This window comes from Cinclus cinclus, chromosome 5, assembly GCF_963662255.1.
Source record: "Cinclus cinclus chromosome 5, bCinCin1.1, whole genome shotgun sequence".
Taxonomy (NCBI): domain Eukaryota; kingdom Metazoa; phylum Chordata; class Aves; order Passeriformes; family Cinclidae; genus Cinclus; species Cinclus cinclus.
Window position 1 is genome coordinate 60,421,897 of NC_085050.1, and position 12,002 is coordinate 60,433,898.

The following is a 12,002-nucleotide window of genomic DNA, read 5'->3' on the forward strand; positions in this document are numbered from 1 at the left end:
GATATAAATCCAACTACAAGGTGCCAAGCACCATCCTGGAAGCACCTTCAGCTTACAGTGAAATAAGCTATGGCAGCAGAGAGTTATCAGCACATGGCAGTATAAGCTCATATGGGAGAGAAAAGAAATACAAGAAAAAGAGATGGTGCAGGGAGGTTTGGAAACATACAGGAAAATGCACAGCAAACAAACATATGGCAATTCTCATGCCCATGCCCTACACTGTGATACTGTTATCTCTCTCCTGTGTGGCAGCCAGCTCCTCAAACTTGTTGCATGCTCTAATAAGCGTTAAGTTCAGAGTTATCCAGAGAGGTACAAAATCTGTGCAAGGGCATTCATCTCAGCTGACAGGGACTTTCCATACTATAAGGGAAAGATTTAATCATACAATCTCTCTTAACCTTCTCAAATTGAAAATAACACATTTGGGATTAAAAATAAAAATCCCTATCAAGCACTATTAATCTAAAAAACCTCGTACACACTAAATAGACATACTTTTAATTGAGTGTATTGAAACATGCACCTGTAAACTTTTTTTTCCATTTGTACCAACTACACAGCTCTACCAATATACAAATAGATTCCTCCAATGCCCAACTACTAGAGGTAACCAACCTACCAACCAACATATTCCAATGGACTAGGTCATGCTATGAGTACTAACATCAGGGGTCCAAACACCTGCTGCTCTGCTGACAACACTACAGACAACTGAGCAGTGGGGTCTGAAGTCACATGTTTTAGATGTGAATCTCATGCCTTACCACTTGCTGTAAATGCTATATGCTGAAAGTAGAGAAGAGGTGAATCTGTGCATGCATTAATAACCTGCTTCAATGCAAACATTGACAGCTAACTGGTCAGCTAACAAAAAATTAACGTTTAAGATGCTTGGGAGGATGTCACTTTCTCCCCTATTTCATACATTTCAAAATAATTGCAAAGCAGCAAACCTCCTAATATCATCCCAGATTGGGGGGGGAGGGGGGAGGGAAGAAAAAAAATCACACTCAGCTGTAGAAACACAGGTGAAAAGCAGGTACCACCCAAACCTGCCTCTCAAATAACACTTACAGCAAAACAGACCATTAGAGAGGATGGGAGAATCTACCATGCATTCTGATGAAAGATAGAAAAGGTTCTGTGGGCTGTGCCATTCAGGCATAACCTTGGAGCAGGGTAGAACTGCAGTACCCAGGGCAGCCACCCTGCCAAAGGGTGCTGCATGCCCTTGGAAGCACATGGCTGTTTTTCTAGGCCTTTTTGAGGGCTATCAGCCAGCCTCCACTACATGCTGTGCTAAATGTGTGATAAGGAAGTAACTTTGCTGCAATCTGTCTTGTTCCCTACCCTGTTTTCCTTAGGTACTTTAGTGTTTCTAAGGGAATAAAACTACAGCTGTGGGGCATTAGGATGAACTTTTGTTTACACAGAGCTGCTACAGCACACTCCCTTCACATCAGCTCCTCACACACACACACAGAGACCTGCTTTGAAATGTATTATTCTGGAATTAGGACAGAGCTCAGTATCTTCTGCACCTGCATCACACTGTACAGCTCCCACTGCAGTGTCTACTGCTCTGAGCATGTCCTGAACAGCACTATTCCTCAAGAAAGCACTCTTAAAAAGAACCCCAACCAAACCACCTTAATTAAACTCCTCAATCTGATCATTCTTTCAATGAAACCTCAATACAACAGTTACTGCACTAAAAGATAAAAACAGCCAAATCAAGCAGTACTCAAGGAATAAGTGCTTCAAAGTCAGCTTGAAGCAAACAGAAGTACAGCAGCTCACTAGTAAGACAGACACACTCTCATGACAAATGAGCCTGGTTTACGCTCCACACTTAGAGAGATAAATGTAAAAGTATTTCTTTTCTTTACAAAAATACATATATCCCTAGTTTTACAAAGTTTTACAGGTGTGCATGCATATACATACAATTACACTCGTGCATGCAACAGACCATGCCACTTAAGTACTAAGAACCAAAGTGGCATAAGACTCACAGGAAAGAAGGAATGAGAAATGCTTCATGGAACCAAAACCCCACAGAAATCTCTTTTCACCTTGCACTTGAGAAACTGAAACTCCATGGATTAGGAAGGAATTTCAGCTACTGTGGAAAATCATATACCTGTCCTAGCTGAGAAAAAACTTCACAATTATTTTACTTTAAAGAATACCCTTTACTACAAATAGCAAAATGTAAATGAACATCATATAGCAATCTTGTTATTTCCTTGCTTTACTGATACTGTTAAGCAAAAGATTGCTAATTTTTAATTGATGTTGTCTCAATGTCACCTTTTCGCTACCATTTGGACCAATTCACACTTGATGGAGCACCAGGAGAAGCCTCTTACAAACAAAATGAAATGCTCCTTTAGGTTTAGGCCTTGTAGAAACATAAACATGAGCAGCTTTTTCATTAAACTTTTAAGACAAGGAACTCCCCAAGCAATGTTTCACCAAGCAGTAAGAAACAACAGGGATTCTTCCAGTAGTTTTCTGAAATAATTGATTTTTGCATTCAAACATTCCAGTATACCTACATGGCACTAAGTATTGACCTCCCATTCAAAAAAAAAAACCTTTTAACTTTTTTTATTTCACATAGCATCTACCCCTAGTACACCATCAATGCAGCTTTGCACACTGGCAGTTTGCACCCAAGATTTAAAACACACTGTTTTCAAGGCAACTTAGTTTCTGTTCATCACAGAGTTCTTGTCCTACAAAAATTTTACTCTCTTTTTTTTCCCCCATAATTTAGCTGGAAGCAGACACTGAACCCCTGCAAGAAATGCTCAACACAAACTACCTAAAAAGAGAAGACTAGTATGTGGTATACACAATATTTATTTGCTGATTTATGCTTTTCCTTCAGCATTCCCTTTCTTTCCTCCCCACCTTCACTGAGACCCAACACATCACTTCAGCTGTGTTTTGTGAAAAAGAAAGCTAACCTGTTGCAACCTCCCTACACAGAAGACTGTCCAGACTTTCTAAAAATGAGACCAGGTTCCTGAAGAGATAATCTTGTGCATGTACTTTGCTTTCAACAGCAAAGTGCTGAAGCACAAAAAGCAACCAGCAAAATCTCTTCACAATACAACAAAACACCAGTTGCAGGATAAGCAGCCCTTTAAGGCCACAGATACAAATATATTTCACTCCATTATGCTTAAACATACCCTTTTAAAAGCCATTCATTTATAGGTGTGATTGATAACAGCTGAAGAAAGACCCATATTGCTGTTGGGAAGAACACAAGTGTAAAAATCTGGACAAAAAGGTGTAGTTTCACATGCATCAAAGCACTTGTCAGCTCCTGCAAAAGAAAAAGAAGAGAGGAAGTTGCAATCATAACAGCTGAAGTAAAATCACATTTGTGCTTTTAAAACTAGGATCAGCTTTATAATACAAAAGGAGTACATGTCAAAAAGACACCTTTAGGGATCATCTGATCTCCTCTTTAATAATGAAGTACATCCAGACAACATAAAAGCTGTCTGCTCCTGGGCATTTTTCCACAAGAATTGTCCACCACTTCAATAATAGGTAGCTCTCAGAACAGCTTTCCAGCAGGCAGCCTTAGCACTTTGTCATGGCTTCAAAACCTGTGTTAACTGCACTGATGGCTGTTTACTTTACTGACTTTTGATAGCAAGAGGCATGAAACTTGCAGTGAGCACATCATTTCAGGTTCCTCTGTCTAAAGAGAGCCACAAACTGTGATTCTCATTTATAGTTAAAAAAAAAAGTATGTTTATGGATGTTTATATTACTAAGCATTAATTTCTGGTATTGGGGTTTTTTTATGTTTGTTATTTTTTCCTTAAAAGCAAAGTAATCTGTAGCAGACTTTGATTATTTATTGTATCAACAGACAAGAAATTTATAGGAAAAAAATTTGGCTGATGAAGAATAACAAAGAAAGAATATCAAGACTGTAACAAGCTAAAAACTGTTAAGCCATAAATTTCAGAGATATAAAGTGTAAAGCACCACTGGAGACTCAGAAAACAACAAAGAAAAATTTAATTTTAAATCATGTAAGAGTACTCCAGAGAGGTGATCAAGTACCCTCAAAGAAAAAAAAAAAACAAAAAAACTCTTCAGCTAGCCTTGGCTCTCTGTTTCTGCCTTTTCAGGAATTTCAAGGACCTTCTACACAGGTTTTTGAGTACAATGAAAGAACCTTGCACATTTTAATTGAAATCTTGCAGACTGAGAATAAAAATTCCTCTTCCTTTCTCTCACAGTAACTCGCACTCTTTTCAAGTCAACAATTCAAAAGACCCAATAGCACTCTTATTCAAAATCTAATTTACTGGTTTCTCCAGTTGACACTCCAGATGCATTCAATGTATCTATTTATCTTACATACAGAAGTACCCTTTTAATTTCATATTTTTACAACTGGAAAATGCCTTAAAACCAGAGGGTTTTAAGAAGACTCTGATACTTCCAAAACCAAAACACAAGACAAAAAGAAAGCCTCGTTGTAACTTCCAGGGATCAACGAAGGTGATACAACACAGCCAACCTGCTGCATGGAGGAATGCTGTATTAATGGAACAGATCTTTGCAGATCTAAATTACTAGTCTTGAAAATGTCTCCAGTGATTGCCTTTGAGAATAGTAACAACTATTTAGAATAGGTATGATTATAATAGTATGCCTTAGACGAGATGATCACAGAATAAATGCTGAGGCAAACAGCCTTCACCCTCTTAAACAATTTACAAGGGCTTGTCCAAAAATACATCTGCCTTGAAAAATCCTCAAAAAAGTTGCTGGAAACTGCTAGTTATGACTCTGTTTCTGCACACCAGACAGAACAGGTTCCCTTGCCTTCCCCAGTATTTCACGCCCTTTAGGGAGCTTATCCCAGCCTCTCCCTTCTGGTGTGTGTCCCTGTTGCCATCCAGCCATGCTTCCAATAGTCATAGCTAGACTCCTCTGAGCAAATAACCACACAGGGAAAACAGTGTTTTCAGTGGTTTGCCAAATTCCTGTTGAAATGGTAACTCAGGTATGTGATTTAATTTCTGGGGCCCTACGGGAGGTATTTGCTTTAAAAGAGCAAGCTATCCAGTCACTGCAAACTGAAATAGTATTATGTTAAGGTGGAATCAAATGTTCTTGTCAGAGAACACAGAGTATTTCTACAAATATAAGAGGACCTTGGTCACCTCTAGTTCTGAAAGTGTAACAAGGCCATGCACAGACAAGCTCTCCTGAATGTTGCCAATTATTCTGTAAAATTATTTCTGAACACATTGGCAAAGTTTTTTGAGCATGCACTTACACAGCAGATTAAACCAGAAGTGTAACCTCAAAAGAGCATCAGTTATTTCTACCTTTGTCAGATTTATCAGAAGGACTCTGTTAACACTTACAAACTTTTCATCCTGACATAAAGCATACCAAACACTAGTTTCCATCTAACTAATACATTATCTAAGGTAGAACAGCTGATACACAGGTCAAAAACAAAGCCAAAAGCAGAAATCATATACTTTGCAATCCAATAAAAAGGCATATTGAGTAATAATACCAGCTTTAGGTTGAGCCTTAAACAACTAAAACATGTCTCAAAGTATTTTAACAAAACATGACCTGGCCACCTAACACATATAAGGATTGTTTTTAATATATACTTTAGAAAGTAATAGCACAAGGTACAATGCGAGAAATTATTTTCTTCTTCTGTCATCTACCCCATGGCAGAAATTCAGGAAAGGCCTAGTTTCTTCATGAAGCTGGATAACAGCACCAGCCCCAACTGCTGCTCCCAAAATAATCTGAGATCAGCTACCTGGACATAAACAACAGCTTAGTTTATATCAATATATTGCTTTTAGTACCATAGATGGGAAAAAAGTTACATAAGTTCAAAATAAGACATGACACATTTCCCAGAAATCTGTCAGTCACATCACCTTAGCTGGAAGAATTTAGATGTAAATAAGCATGGAGAATCTAATCAAGACTTTGAAAACACTATGCATTTCTCTCACAAGGTTTCATACAAGGTTTCAAAAATCCAAACTAGTGAAAGGGAAAGAGATTTTACTTTCTTTTCTCTGCATGCAAAGATTCCTAAGCCTGAAAGAGGAAAACTCCACTCTATTAATACTACTCAGGTTTATGTTTTGGGTTCTCTTCTCTGTGGAACAGAGTGCCCCTCCACAGCCTATTTCCATTAGGATTAGTTACCATCCCAGGCAAACACATAACAGGACTGTTCCTGCATCCCCATAAGGCTGCTACAGAACTGACTAAAGTTCCCCAATTCACTTACACTGTGTCCTGGCAGAACTAGAGGTCCTAGTGCCAGAACTGCCAGGAGACAGCAAAGGAGAGGGCAGCCATCAACTCAAACACCTCCACTTGAAAGTTCACTGCTATAACCATGATACACGTGGAGAGATTTTTTTTGTTGTTGAATGTACACTGTTCACTCAAATCCCAGGAGATAACTGGATAAAATTGTGACGATTCTTTCAGGCATTAGTACCATGAAACTTATGACTAGTCAACACACAATTTACATTAGTCAACAGCATAAAGGAATCAGAAAACTAGACTAGCAGAGACATTCAGTGTTTAATTTCAACTCTGGTTGCTCTTTCTCTTCTTGGCACATAGCCATCATTTCCTTTCTCCATGAGTCCTTTACACGCCCCTTCATCTCTTCCGAATCCCAGACTGTTCCTCTTTGAATAACACATGACACAAAATTTTAAACAAATCTCAGGTGCCTGTAATATGCACCACAGTGCAGGCACCTCAAATCCACCTGTCCACAAAAAAATCCTATGGGAAAAGATTGCCAAGATTTTGCAATTGTATATTGACATTGTATCTGCATAGGAACCCTTTTGTGTTGATCCTAGCTGCTGTCCTGGCCCTAACAAAGGTAGCTTAAAGCCACCAGGTCTCTGTTTCCATCAATCCAGCATGAACAGCTGCATCTCACCCTGATTTGGGTTTGGGACACAATCAGGGTATAGATCCAGTCTCCAAATTGTGCTCATCACTCCCATTTAGTTAAAGTTGTGCAGAGACAAACCACCCACCCTCTGTGGATGTGTGACATTTATTCACACTATCCTTGTCATCATCGCCATTACTTTGTGAAGCACCTTCTAAAATCAAGGAGGGTTGTTCCTTAAACATCCATTTTCTCTTGCTAGCCATCCTCCCAGTACCACCACCATTCCAATTACATTCAAATCTGATCAAAAGGAACATAAATTTTTTTAGAGTATAATAGGAATGAAGCAATGATATTACAGTACCTCAGTTTTTAAGGAGAGTCCACTGTTAAAGAATATAGCTGAAACGGCAATGTAAGTTATGGTAATTTCTGGTTTCAAGGGTCCTAAAAAATACAGACATAGAGAACAGAGTGAACCACAGTCAAAGGGATAATGATAAGCATATACTATGTCAGAGTAAATGAGAATACTTTAAAAAGTACCTGGAGAAAGTCTTATCAGTAAAGTCTCTAATAAAAAGAATGGCATTTCTATTAATTTACAGAAAGCATGCTATTCATTTTTAAATAAAGTGAACCAGTGACTGCAGAGTGAGTTATGTCATCATATAAATTTGACTTCTATGATTGGAGGCCACTGGGAACTCACAGATAAACTCTGGAAATTTGAAAATGGGGAGTCTTTCACAGTTCTGCCATCAGAGTATCCCTACAGCATCAGCAAACTCAAACCATACACTCAAATAAAAATATTAGCTGGTACCTTCACAGGGCCGTTGACATTCCTTACACAGCTACCTCTCCCTTCTTGGCCTACAATGCACACACACACACCTGTCTGGCTGCCTGCACAGAAGAAACCAAATCACACACAGCAGTGAGTTCCTCAGGGCAACACAATTCTGTGTTGTTCCCCTCACAACAGAAAACGGTTCAAAATGGTTCATTCCAGCCCCACAAGAACACATTTCAGACATTGCTGCAGTGAGATCAGCAAGGGCAGATGCCTGTACCACCAAGAGGTCCTCTGTATTAAAGGCTTACATTTGTATATATTTATATACTTTTTTCAGGAAGGTTAAAACATAGTCTTTTTTACACTCCTATAAAAATGATGAATTCTCTTAATACGCTTTGCCTTCCGAGGCCACCAAGCATAAAATGTATGTGCTCATTTTTTCATGAGCCTTCAACCAAATATTGTGTTAGAAAGAAAATATTAGCAGTCTACTTAGGACCAAAGTAATATCCTCACTCCACAAGTGACCCTAAGATGTCATGAGCAAAACTGCAGCAGCAAACAAGCCGGCCTTGACTCGCTGCTCCAGAAGAGAGGAACCTTTCTGCTCCCTCAGATGAATGACACATTGATGGTCACACTGGAGTAATGATCCTTAAATTAGAGGGACTTGATTGTACAAATTTGCATCTCAAGTACTTTCAACCCAAATCCTACTCTCTGTTGACAAGTCACTAAAACTGTGTGTGCCAAAAAAAAAACCAAAAAACAGAAAACACCAATCAAAAACCAAGCTACATATATGAAGACTATGGTTAAAAAAAAAAGACAGGAAATTCAAGAGAAATTCAAGAGTTACAGTTGCAGCAAAGCACATGACTAGTTGCAAAATTGTTAACTGAATAGATGGGGGGGGAAAATCCCCAAAAGATTATACAAATATATAGCTCTACAGAAAACAATATTTTATAGACACATTTACCTTTTTTTTTTCCTAATTCTTTAGAAGATTAGAGTATCTGTGCACATGCACATACATCAGACAGGCAGTGGGTTAGTCTGGCTAAGACAGGGGTTCTTCCAGGGCTCAGTTTTTTCTGGTTTATGGTTTTTCACTGGGCTACCTGAACTCCTTCTCCCAGGAAAAGCCTCTACCACCAGAGCAACCACACACTCGTGGAACACAGGGTACTCTGGTCACAGCAGAAAAATTATTTTCACAAAGGAACTAAATGGTCTCATTTATCAAATAGGAGAACTCACAAAAATGGCTTGGCTTATGTCGTGAAAACACAAATCTTTGTTATTTATGGCACAATCTTCCACGGGTATGGATGTGGGACCATCCATACCATTCACTAAGGCCCTGCAAATTACTGTGCATGGCTTTGTCAGCTGGAAGATGACAAACTAAGGCTTTTTCATGTGATGATACTTCTCACACCTCACCTCTTTCTGCTTTTAAAAAGAAATATTTTTCTTCCTCAGAGCACTGAGATCCCATAGTTTCAGAGGAGGGGATACCACTATGGGGAACATGTGCTCACTACTTTCAATCAATGCTTCCAAGATTTTTCAAGTTGTCCCAGGAAAAACACTGTGTCAAAGCTTGACATCTCTTTGCAGCATGATAATTTAATGAAGTGCTCCATCATAGTGCTTCCATGCAGGAAGTGAGCTGAAGAAAAATCATCTCCTATTCTAGTTAAAAGGATCTCCCACATGGCTGCTAACAATTAGCATGGCACTCAAAGCAGAAAAGGACAAAACACCCGATACTATCAATTTCAAGTCGTCTCTAAGGTCTGCTGAAAACACAGCATGGATTCTGCAAGAAGCTCCCCGTGGGCTCTATTCACTTATGCAGAACAGCACACAGATGTTAGAAGGGATCCTTGCACAGCAGGAATTTGCCTACCCTCAACTCCACGAAGTAGCGGAGCCTTAGCTGCCACAGCATGTGTGCAGAGCCATTTTTTTTCTAATCGCTTACTTTTTTTTCCCCAGAACCTAAGAGGTGGGAAAAGTTTGGCTTCTCAGTGAGAAGCGGTCTATCCTCAAACTTCAGGTCTGTTAAGAAGAAGAAAAAAAAAAAATTAAAAAAAACCAACCCTGTACCTATAAATGTACAGATAGATTCCTCCTCCTCTTTTATAACATGGAACTGCTAGTGGAATTCTATGGAAGTGTTCAACATCCCTTTTCTTAAGCCATCAGAGAAAAATTAGGAAGAAGAAATACAAAATGTAATTTGTTCTTGAAATCTGAGAACGTCCTAGGAGCTGAAGTTCCAATGAAAACTAACCAGGAGATACCCCCGGCGTTTATACTTAAAGATACATTGCTTACGTTTAAACTACAGTGGATATTTCATCATCCCGTGCTCCGCGAAACACACAAGCTCCCTATTTAGCAAGAGACAGATCTGCTTTGCCCCCTGTACACATTTTTTACACCAGCACTTCCCACAGGATCAGCTTCCCTGTTTTCCCCCCACCTTTCATGATGAAGCAAGAGGAAACAAAAAAAAAAATTTAAAAATCCAAAACTTTAAAATACAAGCGTTCTACTATAAAGCAAAAGAAAAGGTCTGGCCGATACACAGCACCTGAGAGTTTAGCACAGGACGCCTTCAGCTGTACCTCCGGGGAAGCTCCCAGACGGCAGAAATCCAAACCCTGAGCTGCCAGGACTTCGTGCCCACAGCTCTGGAAGTTATGACTTAGTTGAACAGGAGCACATTCAGAGCCAGTCACTACTTGGCTCCCATCACTCCTAATCCCAAAAGAGCAGGACGCTCCTCCAGCCACTGCTACAGTGCCGAGCAAAGGCACGGGACCACAGCCGGGAGCAACTCGCGTGTTCCCGAGGAGCAGCGGCTGGAAGCAGGGAAGAAGAGGAGCCGATGGAGGGCAGGGACCCCGCACGGGCGGGACGGGGAGCGGGGGCAGCGCGGCCGCCGGGAGTTGGCGAAGTCCCGGGGGCTGCGGGGGCACAGCGCCCGCACTCACCGCCTTTGACGCCGACGCCGGGCTCCAGCCGCGCCACGGCGATGACCAGCACGATGCCGAGGATGAACCACTCCTTCCGCAGCCGCTCCACCAGCCCCATGGCGCTGCCAGCCGTTCCCCGCCGCCCGGCGCGGCGCGGATCGGCTCCGCCCGGCGCCGCTCGGCCCGGTTGGGCCGGGTTCGGTCCGATGCCGCTCTGCTGCTCCGGGCTGCAGCGGGCGCGGGGCGGGGCGCGGCCCCACCGCCCGCCGGCAGGGCCAGCCGGATCCGCTGACAGGAAAAGTCTCACCCACCGCCGCCATCGCTACCGCGCATCTCTTAATAAGCGCGCAGAACCGCGCTGCCGCCCGCCAGCCCGGCTACGCGCTGCAGCGGCCCCCGGTCAGCTCCGGCCGCCCCCGCCCCGCATCCCCGCGCCAAGGCGGACACCGCGGGTGGCGGCGGCGGGAACGGGACAGCGCCGTGACTGCCGCCGCCGGGCGGGTCGGGGAGAGAGCGGGCACCGAGCCGGTGCCGGCGGGCGGGCGCGGCAGGGCGAGAGCGGAGATGCGCGCTGTTTTGGTACATTACGACTCCCGCGTGACGGCCGGCGTTTGACGCGCGGGAGGGAGGGCGCGAGCCGGGAGGCGGGATCCGGGATCGCTCCGTGAGGGCGGGCGCGGCCGGGGCTGGCAGGGCGGACAGCGGGAGCTGCGCCCCCCGCGGCCCACGGGCGCGGGAGCGAGGAGCGCCGGGCGGACGGGCGGGGGCCGCCGAGTCACGCACCTGTTGCCGGTGTACGCTCACGCCCTCCCGTCCCGGCGCTGCGCCGCCGCCTCCAGGGACACGTGGATCGAGATCGCCCTGGAATTCTCGTTGAGCGCCTGCCTGTTCGTTCTGGGCAGACCCAAAGGCACCTGTGCAGCCCCTGTCGCGACATGCCGACAGCATTCCCCGAGCCGGGCCAGACAGCGCCCAGCGGCGGGCGGTTCCCCGGTTTACCTCCGTGCTATAAACGCTTCCATTAACACTGTATCGTAAAACCTCATCCTGGTGCTCCACCCGCGCTTCCCATTCCCTATTCCCCTCTTGTGGCGCTTCCCCGATGGATTCACGGTCGCAGTGGCAGGGAAGCGATACGGCAGGAGACGCTCTGTCTTCCAGCGGCTCCCACCGGCGCTGCCCCATCCCGGTGCGCTCTCCCACGCTCGGCTGCTCTGCTGCGCGATTCCTGAACGTTCTGGGGAAA

The 12,002-nt window shown here is 43.3% G+C and overlaps 1 protein-coding gene across 2 annotated transcripts in view; it reads right to left on the bottom strand.

The window, feature by feature from the left end:
- SLC10A7 (solute carrier family 10 member 7) overlaps positions 1 to 10,917 on the bottom strand; it is a 134,948-nt gene extending 124,031 nt beyond the window's left edge. For both annotated transcript variants that reach the window (XM_062493874.1, XM_062493873.1), the window contains exons 1-3: positions 10,775 to 10,917; positions 7,326 to 7,408; positions 3,210 to 3,346 (exon numbers count right to left, since the gene is read on the bottom strand). In XM_062493874.1, coding sequence (XP_062349858.1) covers positions 3,210 to 3,346; positions 7,326 to 7,408; positions 10,775 to 10,874 — 320 coding nt within the window. In that variant the 5' untranslated portion in view covers positions 10,875 to 10,917. The remainder of the gene's footprint in view (positions 1 to 3,209; positions 3,347 to 7,325; positions 7,409 to 10,774) is intronic.
- Positions 10,918 to 12,002: the final 1,085 nt, after the last annotated feature.